The sequence below is a fragment of the Mytilus californianus genome, unplaced genomic scaffold (genome assembly GCF_021869535.1).
Source record: "Mytilus californianus isolate M0D057914Y unplaced genomic scaffold, xbMytCali1.0.p SCAF_11, whole genome shotgun sequence".
NCBI lineage: Eukaryota > Metazoa > Mollusca > Bivalvia > Mytilida > Mytilidae > Mytilus > Mytilus californianus.
The window spans coordinates 8,338,114-8,353,791 of record NW_026262593.1 but is presented as its reverse complement, the minus strand read 5'-3'; the positions used below and the strand labels follow the sequence as shown (position 1 = coordinate 8,353,791).

Sequence of the window (15,678 nt, the reverse complement as noted above, 5' to 3'; positions counted from 1 at the left end):
GTTTTTGTTGGAATCAATTTTTCAACTTTTCCATTTAAGGGGATAAAACTAAAACAGTAAATTTGTATAAAGGAATGTTACAGCATTTTTCGCTGTTTTACTTGAAGAAAACAAGTTCGGTAACATAATTTTTTCTTTTCATTTTCTTAAAGCATGATATTTTAAAACCTATCTTCTCATATTTTATTTCAAAATTCAATCTCATAGATTTCTTTTTATTCACAAAAAAGTGTTTTTTCATGAATAATCTATACAAATTTGGCCAGTTTTGCATGATTTGTAGCTTGAAATATAACACGGTGACCCATAACTTTTATTATATTTTTGAAAAATGCATGGCAAAATCTACATTTTGGCAATGTATAAGAAAATCCTCTCTGAGAAAATATATATCAATGATCCACCTTAAAATAACGTGACGTCATTGGATGGAAATAACGTCATGTCATTAGATGGAAATAACGTCTTGGTGAACTCTTTTGAAAATGCAAAGTAACTGACAACATCAACCACATACCCGGTCTGTAAAATACGCTGATGGAATTGATAAAATGTATAATATAGGTACACAAGTATTTTCTGAATCGATTACAAATACGACAATCGGAGACAAATAACGTTATAAATAACAATGTGGTTCATGTAGTACATTTTCTATTATAGACCGTTCTTTCGCGGAGGAATAACTTCACCTACTGCAGTTGTACCTTTTAAAACAGCCATAATGTTATTTGCAGCAATTTCCGACATACTGTTTCTTGATTCCCACGTATTACTACCCATATGTGGAAGAACAATACAGTTGTTTAATGTCAATAACGGATGATCTTTAGGAAGTGGTTCCGGTTCAGTAACATCCAATCCGGCAGCAGCAATAGAGTTTGTACGTAATGCTTCATATAGATCATCATGTTGAATTACTCCGCCTCTCCCAGAATTAACCAAAACTGCACTATTCTTCATCTTTTCGAAAGCCTTCGTATTGAACTTGTGCTTGGTTTGTGGAGTTAAGTTACAACAGATACAAATGACGTCAGAATCATTCAACAAAGTGGAAAAATCTACATATGAAGCACCAATATCGTCAGCGTAACTGACTCTGCAGACATCATGGTAAATAATTCTCTCAATTCCGAAAGGTTTCAGTCGTTTAGCCACCCCGTATCCTATACGACCAAGTCCGAGGATTCCAACTGTTTTGTTTGTTAATTCTACTCCACATAGCCACATAGGTTTCCATTTACCCCATTCTCCTCCATGTACAGCACGTATTCCTGAAATATAATGGATGTAGATATGTAATAAAACGGAAAGGGGTTCTGTATGCATACCGAATTCAATTAAATACTATGTTAAAAAAGCACATATAAACTGAGTCAGCTAAAGTCATCCTTGCGATGGTTAACAAATGTGGAGCAGGAACTGCTTACCCTTCCGGAGCGCCTGAGATCACTCTCGATTTTTGTTGATGTTTGTGTTGCTTAATCTTTAGTTTTCTATATAGTATTTTGTGGTCTGAATAATCGTTAATATTTTTATCGTTTTTAGTCTTCACAAAGATACTAACTGAAAAATTTCGTGTTCGTTGTGAGCCAAGGCTCCGTGTTGAAGGCTGTACTTTGACCTATAATTGTTCACTTTTTACACATTGTGACTTGGATGGATAGTTGTCTCATTGGCACTCATACCACATCTTCTTATTTATATATAAGATAAACATTTGCATATATCTTGAGTACAAATAATATATTTTAACTAATTTAAAAGACTACTTTTAAAACTACATGTACCTTCATATAGTCTTCTGGCGACCAGCAGAAGAAGAGACACCGTCAGTTCTGACACACTATCAGTCGACACATTTGGTGTATTCGTTACAGCTATCCCTCTACTTTTACAAGCTTCAAGATCAATGTGCTCATAACCTACTGACATGGTCGACACAATACGCAGGTTTTCGCCTGTTAAAAGAGCATATTTGTTATTGGTCTGAATCTGAATTATTTCCCTTACACTGCAAAAAATATTTTTAAAGTATGAAATTGTCCAAACGAATTAAATGATGCCATTTCGGTACTTTTCATTTATTTAATTGTTAAAATTATCACATGCATCGAATTTTGAAACCAAATAAAGGAGGGTGTAGATGGGGGGGTTACAAAATAGAGAATAATGGGCAAAAATATATAAAGAATAGAGAAAAATGGCCTAAAAATAAAGAATAGAGAATAATGAGGAGCTAAAATACAAACGATAGAAAATAATGTGCAAAATTATAAAGAATAGAAAAAATAGCCTAAATAATTAAAGAATACAGAAATGAAGGACCACCCCACCCCCACCCCCTCCCCCCTTTCCAGACCCTCTTAAAGTGGATTGCAATTGTCCTCTTCAGATTGAAAGTTTTGATGATATTATATATTTAACAAAATCCATAGAATTGCGCAAGACTTAACAAAATCAATAGAATTATGTAAGATGTTTCAAATTGTGTCTGACGGATGCACTTAAGTCTTATTGTCAACTCAACATAAATTTTTATACAATATTCTTCAGTTTTGAATCCTTTAAACGAATTTAAAAAAAAAAATCTAAAATATAACAAAACATTAAAAAAAATGGTGTAAACGTGTTCGTTATAACTCGAGGTGCACTTAAGATGTTGCTTTTTACAGATCACCATTTTTCTTTCAAAAATTACTAGTTACGATACAATTTAGAAAACATTAAGTAAGAAATTCTCGTCGCAAATGAAGTTTGACTGGTGACGCGTAGTGGAACCAGTGAGTATTTAAGACCGTCAAATCTCAATTGACACTTGCTAGTGATTTAGAACGTCAACTGTGTAATTGACGACAGGATGTCATCCAATTAAAAGTGCCGTTACACGTCATATGAAAAGAGAATAAACAATACACCTTATCGCTATTTGTCCGCCATTACTGGACATCACACAAGTTCCCGTAAAATTTTGACGTCATAATAGAAAATATTTGACGCCACAATGGAAAAGTGATTGTTGTGTGACGTCAAAAGTTCGAGCGGGACAGATTCTCGGGTCAAGCGGGAATAGCGATAAGGTGTATTATCACTTAACGATGCCGAATTACTAAGCAATGTCTTGAATAAGTACTGTTCGCTCTATCAGAAATGAAGTTATTAGGTTAACAGGTTACCTCGGCTGATTTTAAGCAAAAAGCTGTTAATATGATGCACGTTATGAAAAAAAAACGTAAAAGCTTTACATGATTATATCTATAAATATTACGATGTTGATCCATAGGTTCGAAAAAACTTTTAAAGTAAATAAAAATGTAATTTACCTCCTTTTGCTAGTACTTCTTCATCAATTTTATCAGTCAGCATGCACAGCAAAGCTCCTACACCTTTGACTTTCTTGAGAAGTTCCTCATGCGGAATGGCTTCATCGCTGTCCCAGAACTGTACATCACAATCCTGTAGTAATATATCAAGTCCAGGTTTCGGTATTCTCCTAGTCACAAAAACTTTAATTTTTGTCATTCTCTCTCGATATGCTATAAAACGTTTTAATCTAACATAAAAAAAAGTTATTCAAATGTTATTTATAACTATTTGTGCAAACCTTCCTTGTGAGTAAAAATAGAAAGACACATTTGCTAATGTTGAAGTGTCTACGACACTGTAATCGGCTTTATACAATACTGGACAGTAGTGAAATCGACGAAAGGATTACGTGAGAAACTTAATGCGGAGAATCAGTTCTTCTATCGATCGATAGTAGACAATGTCAAATGAAGGACACGACAACCTCCGCAACTCACCGAACAGTATTCGAAAATCTTAATGACGACAAAAGGGTGCGTTAAACAATAAGAAAGCAGAATAGTAAAGATTATTTTAATTAATACCTCTGTCTTATTATAACCTTGATCAACTTGTAAACATGTTTGCTAATTAACATCGACTTCTGTCTCATTTCAGAACGATTTAAGAGATGAGATGTTTTGTATGATCTGACATTTTAATCTGAAATTAATTATCAGCATACATAACATTTAAAACTCGATTTAATCTATTGAAAGAGCATTCATAAATATATATCACACGAGTAAGCTTTTAAGCTTGATACATACAATTTGTACTTGTACCTAATTGTCTTTTCTCTATTTTCAAAGGATATAGACTTTACCCTTTGATTTAATATAAAGATCGTGCGAGTATACCTTTCTCGATACCTACCACCTTTCTTTCTCCGTTCAACCGCCTCGCCGTCGGTGGTCTCGTGGTAGCGTGTTCGCCTCGATTGCGGGGGGTCGTGGGTTCGAACCCCGGCCGGGGCAAACCAAAGACTTTAAAACTGGTATTTACTGCTTCTCCGCTAAGCACGCGCGGCATTAAGGAGAAAGAGCAAAGACTTTTGATTGAATCGGAGTAGGAATAATGTATTCGGGTAAGGTGACATGTCTTCCTGCGAACTGTTACCTATGAACTAGCACGTTAGAAAAACGGCTCAGCGTGTCAGTCTAGGACAAAGCAGGGTTAATTCTGATATTACATTAACTTGTTCTCGTCCTGAATATGCATATTAATTTGCCACTGGACGTTAAGTAGTCATCTATCATCATATTTCTCCTTGCAGTCTTTTGTAAATGTTATATTTCTATCTCTTGATCGTTTTGTATCGTATGGTGACGTGACATTAAAACACTGGGAAATATTTTTGTAAAGTGGGAAAATCAACCTCGCGTGAACTTGATCTTCATGGAAAGACTACAGCAAAAAACACGAAAATAAGACCTAGCGAATCCAGATTTTCATTAAAAATTATTAACTTTAAACCTTTCGAAAAAAATATGCTATTATTTACGTAAGCTAACTATGAAGTACACTAACCAGTATTAAGTGTAGGAGGAAAGATTGTTTATCTGCAGGTTAAATACTATGAGCTTGTTTTCAATAATATTCGAGCATTTTTTAAATGCGGTATAATATTTGATTTGATTTGAGTTTTTGTTATTTATCCTTATTTTAAGGCTGAGCGAATTTTATGTACTGCTTTTCATTGTAATAGTGTTATCTTAAGTAGGTTTTGTCTCAAGGAGAAGATTGGAGATCTAACTAGTATACACCCGCCATATTTTCATGTACATGTCAGGAACCTCGTTAGTACATGTAGTTGTCATATGTCATGGTACTAGTATGTTAATGTCTTTGTTATTTGGAAAAAAGGCTGTTTAGGGATGATCTATAATTATTTCTATTTAATTAATGTATTCGCTATTCTTGTAGACTCATGAGTATTTCGAGCTTCACGTATTGTACTGAACCCTCTCTATTATTGAAGACCTAACTGTTGCCCTCCTAACGTTTTTGAGGGCTTTTTGTCGTTGGTCATTATGGGTTCTTTCTTATTGGCGTATTCTTCACATCTCCTTTATTCCCTGTTTAATGAATAAGTGTTAAAACCATGATAGCATACTACTATGTATGGTTAACGCATGTTATATAAGCGTAGAACATCCGCCCTGAAACGTATTTTTTTTTCTCCCGGCTTAAGGTTGGCCTTTTGTGTACCAAAAGCAGGAGAAGGGAGTCAAATTTGGAGCGCTGTATATTTTCTTGAGAATTTTTCAAAAAAGCTTCCAAATTTTCATTAGTTTTGTGTAAAATGACGGTGGCCATGGATACTATAAACAAGCTCCGTTCGAAGATGGTCATGACTTCAATTTATGAAACAGAATAATAAAGGATAATATCACACATAACTGTTTCGTCCAGGTCTTTTATTATAAAATTAAAAAATGAAAATATTGTCGCCATTTGATCTGTGATCTTTGGATAAAAGACAATATAATCTACGTAAATAATGACAAAGGTAGAATATCAAAAGAAAAAATCTTATATAAGTTCAAATGTAAAAAGAAATTGGATGGCTGAAATAATACAAATAAGAAAGAGTATACCAAATCATTGGAAAAACATATTGCAAAAAGAAGATATGATAAATAGTTATATAGTTCTATTAAATGTAAGTAAAGATAGAAATATTCACTGTAAAAAAGGAGTTTAGCGATAGAACACTTTAAGCACATGTTTAGATCTAAACATGGTTAGGATTGTGTTCTTATCCTAAACACTTTAATGTTAAACGTGATTTTCCTCTAAACATGTTTAGGGTTAGAACACAAGACACTTGAAGTTAGATATAACAATAAGCTAAACGTGACATGTGCCTAAACATGTTTAGGTTAAGAACACAACAAACAATAAATAGGAAACATAGTTGGCGCGTGCGCAAATAATCATGAGTTTGAAAAATTCAAATTGAAATTCTGGGATGCAGAAGATCAACAATCCATGTCATGGAAGGTTCAAAAAGCGACAACGTAATCTCAGATAAGTTTTATCTCATATTATTGTCTATTACAATGTACTTAGGTGAAGCTAGAGGGTGTCCTTACAGAAAATTTCAGACACCACAAGGTTCGTTACAATATCGACAAAAAAGGGGAGGCATACTATTTTGAATTTGTTTTAAATCTTCACATATGGATTCACGGGTTTTTTTTTTAATTATGTTATAAAAGGAATCGAAATAAACGTATTGTATAATTATATTTAAATAAATATTTCACATCGATAAGGTACTGAACCCATTTACGTCTTCCCAGTTTATATATCAACACTACATATATCTTAAAGGGTGAAATACAGCACATTTTATCATAATTCTTGTAATATAGTAAATGAAACTTGTATAGGGTATAAAAGCAATCAGACAGAAAATGACACGCGTGTATCAACACTTTCTGTACAATTAAAGTTGAGGTATTTTATACATGATACTTTGTGGATTGTTTTAATCTGTTTCAGGTTGCGACTGCTTGCACATTCAAAGATTCCAATGTAATGTTAGACACCGACAGTAGATCAGTTTTGGAGTTATTGTATGGTCTTTGATGATTGATGGGATGAATCTTGTCACATATGTATTTCCTACCAGTAACAGTCTCCAGGACAAGTTTGCACTTCCGCTGAGTGCAAAAGTTGTCACCTTAATTTTTGGAGTTAAGTCAAAATGAAGTTGATAACTTGGTTGGTATTGGTTCCCTGATATTTGTCCTAAAATTTTTTGACTCTAGCACCACTGTTGAAAAAGTTATGCCCCTTTTTTCAACAATTTCCTCAGAGGAAAAGTAATTTTCCTCAAGGGAAATCAAATTTCCCTAAAGGAAAAAGATTTTTCCTTCAGGGAAATTGTATTTTCCTCAAGGGAAAAAGATTTCCCTTAGGGAATTTGCTGCATTAATATTTCCTTTGAGGAAATTCTATTTCCTCTGAGGAAATTTGCGGCTTCACATTTTCCTTTGAGGAAATTCTATTTCCTCTGAGGAAATTAATGGCTTCAAATTTTCCTCTGAGGAAATTTGAAGCTTCAAATTTTCCTTTGAGGAAATACTTTTTCCTGTGAGGAAATTTTGTCAACTGCAATTTCCTTTGAGGAAATTTTTAACAAACACTTTTCCTTGAGGGAAAATTCAATACCACAAATTTCCTCAAAGGAAAACATTGTTCTCCAAATTTCCTCTAAGGAAATTTCTGTACATCAAATTTCCCTGTAGGAAATGTTTTCCCCTATTTTTACTCATTGTAAATTTCTTCACTATACAAACAGTATGAACATAATGTTTACAAGACTTAATAAATGATACAAATGATATTTAAAACTTAAATAAATTTTTGACTCAAAATTATCATGACATACAAAAACAATACAGTGAGTCTGACTGTTTAGGTCAAGGTATTGTACATACTTTATATGACTTTAACTTTGATTTATAAAATATTTTTTTGTAGCAAAGTATTCTGTTTTCTTTGTTATTGTTTCAATTGTATACATTAATAAGCAACCAATTTGAATGTCATACCATTTGTGGTGTTCATAAGAATGCGTTCATATTTGCAAATTAAATAATAAAATAAACACTTTTCTTGTAAATTTTAATTTTCCTCTGTTTCAGCTGCTGTGTACAGTTATTCAATCCACTACGTAAAAGTTCAATGCATAAATTATTCCATTCACTAAACAATTTCCTTCAAATCTTAGAGAAAACATTTTTGCAATTTGTTCTTCGAAGATCTTCTTCAGTATATTTGATATGAGGGAGCGATGTAAATGAGTGGATAAAGCTGGTGTTTTTTTCTTCATTTCTCCCTTCTTTTGACGAATATATATAATATGTTGTTGCATTTATACAATTTTGTTTTTCTGCATCTATGATAGAACTCCATTTTGTTTATAGCCATTATCATGTGATTATGATGAAATTTCCTATTTCTTTTTTGCAGGAAAACACACATTCCATTTCACATTAATCCAATTAGCACACCATGTAGATAGATATCAACTTTCAGTTTCCTCTTCAGTATTGACCTATTGATCATGAAAACCAAGATGTCTGATCACCTATAAATACACAAAATAAACAAATAAAATGTTATAAATGGAGAGAGTAACAGCAATAAAGAAGCTTATTTTGTCATGTTTATGAACATTTTAAGAATATTTCCTTTCTTACCTGTAAGTTCTCTTAATTCCGTGCTTTTTGTCTATGGGTTTTTATATATGTTGATTTTGTGCATTTTATCAATCTTTCGAGTCAATTGCAACGGTTATTTTACAGTTTGTTCTTTATATGTTGAGCTGTTAAACCTCTGTCCAAAGTTAAGGTAGGGTTGAGTGCTCACAATCCTGATTTTTTTTATTACATGTATTAGTTTTTATTGATTTTTAACTAGCTGTCAGTAACTGTGAGTACTAACAGATCTTTGTGTCTTTTCGATTAAGGGAAAGGTATAAATTTCCTGCTTAGTCCGGACTGTTTATTTTTTTGCAGGAAATCTACTGGTATGTCATTTGTTGTCTGGTGAAGAGTTGTCTTATTGGCAATAATGCCACATCTTCTTATTTTTTATAACTTTGCCATATTCTGATTGTGCCTGTCCCAAGTTCGGAGCCTGTAGTTTATTCTGACACTAAAATTTAGTGGTTGTTGTTGTTTCATATCTGTCATATTTATTTTTTTTAATTTGTTTTGTTATAAACTAGGCAATTAGTTCTACAGTTGGGATTATTTCAATTTTTTGTCTGAGGGCCTTTTATAGCTGACTACTTTGACAATAGGGTATGTATTTTCTCATTATTGAAGGCCGTCACTGCCTATAATTGCTTTCTTAGAGCCATGATTAATAGTTTTCATATTGAATATACCACATCTTTTTATTTTATAATAATCATGATAATCATCTTTCAAGGGCAATAACTTTTATAAAAATGGCCTTATGAGTCTTATCGAGCATCACTGAGGAGTGTTTTGTAGACAAAATGCGCGTCTGGGGTAAATACAAAATTTAATCCTGGTATCTATGATGAGTTTACTTACCATTTAGGTTTTGTTGACTTCTGCAAATTTTAAATTGCCTATCATTTCTGCTGTTTATAATTTCTCTGTATCTTCTATAGTTCTTGTCCTACACATAAAAAGAGTAAAAATTATTAAATGACATCTTGCATCAATAATTATTTTGCTGTTTAACATGTTTAATGTATATATCAATACGTGTTTAATAAAAAGCTGTACCATGAGTCCATGAGAGCCTGTGTCGCTCACCTGACTTTATTTGGGTTTACGAAATCATATAAAAAAGATAATATCATAACAGATACTTTAATAATGATTGAGGCCATATTTGGTTTAATATTGTCCTACTCCGCTGGCGGCCATCTTGGATGATGGATCGGCTACAGAGTAACAACACTTGGTCAACACCTCATAAGGAACATTCATGCTATGTTTGGTTTCACTCCATTCAGTGGTTCTCTAAAAGAAGACATTTGCTTGTATTTCCTATAGGGTTCTATCTTAAACTAAGTCCCCAGCTGCCGGCCATGTTGAATGATAGATCGGCAATAAAGTAACAACTCTTGGTCAGCACCTCATAAGGAACATTCATGCCATATTTGATTCCATTCCATTCAGTGGTTCTCTAGAAGAAGTTCAAAATGTAAAAATTTAACAACGGCAACGGACGACGGACGCCAAGTGATGAGAAAAGCTCACTTGGCCTTTCGAGCCTGGTGAGCTAAAATAGGACATGCACACAGAGTGGTATTCATTGAAACAAACATGAAAATAATTTGGCTCCATTTAGGGATATCGCAAGTGTATATAAGTTTAAGGCCGTGATTTTTGAACAAATACAATTCTAAAACCTTCCAAAGTGTGAAAATGGACAATTTTAAACAATTTTCCAACAACTAAAATTCCATAACTCTGCATCTTATATAAAAATAAATAGGGGATGATACTCCGGCTTGCATATCATATAAAGTTATAAAGGAAGATAACTGAAGGAAGATAAAATTTATACTACTAAAATTATAACTTGATCTGATTTTGTGGTAAAAAGTATTGCATTAAAGTTTAATAAAATTTGGTTGAGGCAAACTTAATTTAGTGGAAGGAAACGAAAAATTCATCATTTTTTCCATCTGTATAGGACATAACTCTAGAACAGTAAAAGTGACACCACCAAAATTCAAACTGTTTTTTGTGGTAATAAGCATTGTGTGCAAATTTCACAACATTTGGTTGAGGCAAACTAAAGTTAAAGTTAGAGAGCGGGAAACCAAAAATTCAGCAACTTTTCCATTTGTAAAGGGGCATAACTCTAGAACGGTAACACTGACACCCCCAAAATTCACACTTGATCTGATTATTGTGGTAATAAGCTTTTGTAAAAGTTTTATAACATTTGGTTGAGGCAAACTAAATTAGAGAACAAAAACCAATGACTTTGGGACAGACGGTCAAGGGTTGACCCACTATGGGTCATAAAAATGAAAAGGGAGTTTATGTCAATATATAAAATCAATTCACCAAAGTTTCATAAAAATTGGTGAAAGCATTCTTGAGACTATCCAAAGTCCCAATATACAATAAAAACTTAAATCAGAATTTTTTTTAAATTGAAAGGGAAATTATCATGATTATGTTAATTGGCAATATTAATAAATGCATGCAATAATTTCTGAAATTAACAGTATATAGGCTTTTAACCCCAAGTCAGGAGCCTTTGGCATTTGTCAGTTTTGTATGATTTTTAATTTTAGTTTCTTTTATATATTTCGGAGTTTAGTATGACGTCCATTATCACTGAACTAGTATACATTTTTGTTTAGGAGCCAGCTGAAGCACGCCTCAGGTTGTGGGATTTTCTCGCTGCATTGAAGTCACATTGGTGACCTTCGACTGTTATCTGCTCTTTGGGCGGGTTATTGTCTCTCTGACACAATCCCCATTTCTATTTTCAATTTTATTTTAAATTCTATTATAAATGTTAGGCTTCTTGTTGATTTGTTTTACATTTATCATTTCGAGGCCTTTTATTATATTTACAGCTTTCTATATGCATAGGTGCTTGAGGACAGGATCCTGTTTAGAACCCCCCCCCCCCCCCCAATAGTCCCTCCCCCTTATTATCATAAATCTTAGATTTTTCAATATATATCACCATGATCACTTATTTGTACCATATATATACTAATATACCATATTTTTACTCTTAATATGCATGTTTACTATCAACGTGAATCTCGACTCCTGTCCTCAAGCACCTATGTCTATATATGGTGTGAATTTTGCTCATTGTTGATGGTCGTACTGTTATCTATAGCTCAGCGAAGCAACATCACAACTGTTTCCAAGTTTGTGAAGTCAGAGGACTATATTCATCTTTCCGACTTTTGGATCATTTGTTGATTTTTCATGAAAATGTGCCATTCCAATATGAAATAGCTATATCATGTATATTAAAAAAAAACCTTTAAACTAGGATACTCATTTGGGGAACTAATGATTTGTTGGTTTTTCCCTAGTCCAAATAATTATGACGTCTGGCAAGGCTATTTTTTTTATTTTTTTCTAAGACGCCTAAATAGCCTTGGAAGACGTCATAATTATTTGGACTATGTTTTCCCCACCATCGACATCGTCCTGTGCAAGGACGTATAACTCAGACTACACGAATGAATTTTATTTTTACAGGACATTCGGTCTGGTAAACAACCTAGCTTTACCAGACCGAATGAAATTTTACCAGACCAATTTTTTTACATATAATTGTATATTATCCGACAAAATACAACAAACTTATGACTTGTTGTGCCCTACTCCTCTCCAAAATGCACAAAAACAAAGTCATGTGACAAGAGTGTATATTTCAATGAAAGTTGTGCACAATTGCTTGAATGCATTTCAGTGATAAAGAAAAGTAATGTCACATTTTATTGGATTTTGACATGAAAATTATTTGTGAACTAAAAATAATTTAGAGTTTCTGTATAAAATATTTCCTGTATCTTCTTTCTTTTTCTTATATCTTTTGGTTTTCAATTCTAGTGTTTATATTTCATAGCTGTATTTTGTGAACCTGCTTGGATTTTTTATTTTTTTATTTATTGTATTTGATCGGCAAAACCCGGAATTGGCCTTATCCGTTCCCGGAATCTGATCCGGTATTGTCTACATTTCCGGTTGATGGCAGCCATTGTTGTTTTTGTCAGTCAGATATGTTTTTACTCGGATTTACACATTACTTGTTGGCGATTTTCGGCATAAAGCTAGCGGTTGAACAAAATAAACATCGTTGTCATGAATAATAAAGATGAAAATGAATTTCGAGATCGTTTGGGTATTTTGCTCCCAAAATTGGGAAAAATGTAGGGTTTTTAGAAAAATCCATGAAAAAAACAACACCGGACATTCGGACCGGAATTCAACAAAATTTTACCAGACCGATCCATTATTCACCGGATTTGTCCGACGGTCCGACAAATTTCGTGTAGTCTGATAACTCATCTAATATACGTCCTTGTCCTGTGGAAGAAACGAGTAACAAAAAGATCATGTCTGTAGTGACAAGTTAGTGTGTGTGCTTACCAATATTTGAATTTTATGAGCCTTCTTTTTGAATATTTTTTTTCATTTTTTGGTACAATACTGACGTCGAGTGCTGTTGTTGTTGTGCTGTTTATTTTTTACAAAAGCGATCAAGTAATGCAGGGGAAGGAAACTTACTTAAAAGACCAAAATGAGCCGCAACTAATAGGTACATAAATATTTTACTATGCAGTCAGTATACCGATATACATGTATGATCATGTATATACTCTTAGACTCATTTCACAGAAAAATCGTACAAGTGAAAATACTCGTTAGTCATGAACATTTTAGATCACTTAAAATTTAGATTTTATAACTTTAAATTACGAAAGATGATAATTTGTCAAATGAGCCCCTGTAACCAGGTGCTGCATTTTTTAGCACGCGTCAAAAGAGCTCCTGTAACCAGGTGCTGCATTTTTTAGCACGCGTCAAAAAACAGTTAAAAGTGCTGGGATCTGACAGAGCTTTCAAGAGCTATTTCTGTTACTGTGAGTTTATTATATTTTTATCACAAAAAGCTAATGCTTATTTCTTTTCTTTTAATATGAAGCCCCCACCCCTCCTCCAGCTTATCTGATTAATTTACGATCACTCTGAGTAAAGAAAGTAAGTATTTATTGCTTATATCAGACATTTTAAATTCTGGTTGATAGTTGTCTCATCACCAATCATACTACATCTCCTTATTTTTTTTTTACAATAAAGCTATATTTAGATGCGGTATAGTGATGAATGTGTAAACATGCAGCATGCTTGTAAATAATTGTTAAAATACAGCACAAAAGATGCATAATATATCAAACTCGAGTCAACGCCATGTCAAAAACTAAAAAAACAAAAAAACTATAGCATACCAAAATATATAATTTGTAAAGACTTGCATGCAACTAGGCCTATACAGTAGCTCTATGTTCTTATAGATCTCATAACATTACGATTAAAAGTCAGATTATGTGTGTGTAAGTTTATTAGAAAATTCAACGAGACACGTCCTAATCAGGTAAAATCCAAAATAACAATTTACAAATTCAGATCTACTGCCTGTTGTATATTGCCTGGGAACAGTATATCTAACATCTAAGTCAATATATATGTTCCTGATATTGCTTACAGGATTGTATATTGCCAAACGAATAGATATGTTTGGTACGGGATGGCGGCTTCGAAGCGGAGACAAAAAGACCCTGATAAATGAAAGTGTAGAATTTTGTTGTTGAGAATTTTTTTTAAAGAACTAGATTCATATCTCAGAATTTGAATATAGCATCTCGTTTTCTTTAGATAAATTGTTAGCTATTACTGGCTATAATAATTATCCCCCTTTAAATATTCGCAAAACATGAAGTTAATGATCAATGAATATGAAAACACTTTATAAAGTATAAATATTGGTAAACGGACAGCAAGTCATAGGACTATTATAGTTCGAATAAATTAGTTTACAATAACTGTTGAAAGGTTATGAGAGAAAAATCTGGATGCATTTATTTTTATCAGAATGATTTATTTTACAGTAAAGGCTTCATATTTTTAATCAGTTATTTGTAAAAGAAAGGTGACATGTTTAACACCATGGAGCCAGTAAATTAACAAACTACTATGATGGATTTTTTTTCTTTACAATCATTGATCATTATTAATATTTAAGAAAAACTTTTGTTTACAAATTCGTTTTAATAAATAATGGTTCAAGAAAAAAACTTTTTGAAAATTAGTCTGTTAGTTTCCAAAGAAAAAAATATCTTAAAAACTGAACTGTGAGTTTTCAATCGTTACGTTTTGTTATACTTTTTTAGTGTTAAGGGGACAACCATTTGATATTCTGGGGGGGGCCAGGAGGATTTTGAAAATAAATAACTCAGCCTTGATAATCACAAAAATAAATGGTTTGTTCTGTGGTAGTTTGAAAATAAATAACCTGACTTGCAATGTATTAAAAATAAATAACTCGGCAGGTCTATTTGAGAGCATGAGATTGCACCAGATATTCATAAAATTCAACTTTTTATTCAAAAAAAATCGGGAATCACTTCCCAAATCTTTGAATAATAAAAGTATAAATATTATTTAAAATACTTGAAATGTCTGAAAAATGGGTTTCATTTAACTTGAGGTATATTGTCTCAGGAACACTTAACTTACTTTTATTACATATGGCAGTAACTACATTCAGGCAAATGCCTCATGTAGGAAATTTCAAAACCAAAAGCTTGTCTTCATATCAAATTGTTTTCACGGCAAGTGTCTTGCAAGAAGCAAGTTCTGTTCTCCCTCAGACGTAGCTCCTGTTTTTTGGGGATCAATGTTTCTTATTTATTTGTCTTTTGTTCATTGATTGCCCTTCTGTATTCTGATAGTGTTGCATTCCTTTTGTAATTTAGTAATTTTGTTATTAACTTGATCAAGAGTTAAAAAAAAAAAAAACAGCAGCCACATACTTAACTATGTGAATTAAATTTTTGCTTTATCTTTGTCTTTTGATGTTGTTCCTAAAAACTTAAGTCTTACACTGAATCTATACATGTTGCTTTGAGACCAAAATATTGTCAAAAAATGATTAAAACAGAAATTTCATTTTCAGATTAAGAAAGGGTATGGGAAACACATTTTGCATCATTAGTTCTATAGCAACTTGTGGCCTTCAGCAGCTCCAAAACCCTTAAATTTTTTTTAGCCTCGCTCCGCTCGG

At 32.8% G+C, this 15,678-nt stretch overlaps 1 protein-coding gene and 1 long non-coding RNA gene across 2 annotated transcripts; both read right to left on the bottom strand.

Annotated features, from left to right (window-relative positions):
- Nucleotides 1–166: 166 nt before the first annotated feature.
- On the bottom strand, nucleotides 167–3,839 carry LOC127719484 (glyoxylate reductase/hydroxypyruvate reductase-like). The gene is made up of 3 exons (XM_052225634.1): nucleotides 3,324–3,839; nucleotides 1,791–1,961; nucleotides 167–1,274 (listed from the first exon to the last, which is right to left on the bottom strand). Exons 1-3 carry the CDS (start codon nucleotides 3,520–3,522, stop codon nucleotides 658–660), a joined length of 987 nt encoding a protein of 328 aa, XP_052081594.1. The 5' UTR covers nucleotides 3,523–3,839; the 3' UTR covers nucleotides 167–657.
- Nucleotides 3,840–7,697: 3,858 nt separating this feature from the next.
- Nucleotides 7,698–13,151, bottom strand: LOC127719491 (uncharacterized). Its single transcript, XR_007990328.1, has 3 exons — nucleotides 12,984–13,151; nucleotides 9,426–9,513; nucleotides 7,698–8,449 (listed from the first exon to the last, which is right to left on the bottom strand). It is a non-coding gene; the product is annotated as an uncharacterized LOC127719491 (long non-coding RNA).
- Between the last annotated feature and the right edge of the window lie 2,527 nt (nucleotides 13,152–15,678).

Bases quoted from the DNA above. Each gene is read 5' to 3' on its own strand.
- LOC127719484 (XM_052225634.1), bottom strand. From the start codon at position 3,522: ATGACAAAAATTAAAGTTTTTGTGACTAGGAGAATACCGAAACCTGGA. The intron at 1,962-3,323 runs GTAAATTACATT...CTCTTTTAACAG, and splicing joins AGAAGTACTAGCAAAAGGAG to GCGAAAACCTGCGTATTGTG. The intron at 1,275-1,790 runs GTACATGTAGTT...ATTATATTTCAG, and splicing joins CGCCAGAAGACTATATGAAG to GAATACGTGCTGTACATGGA.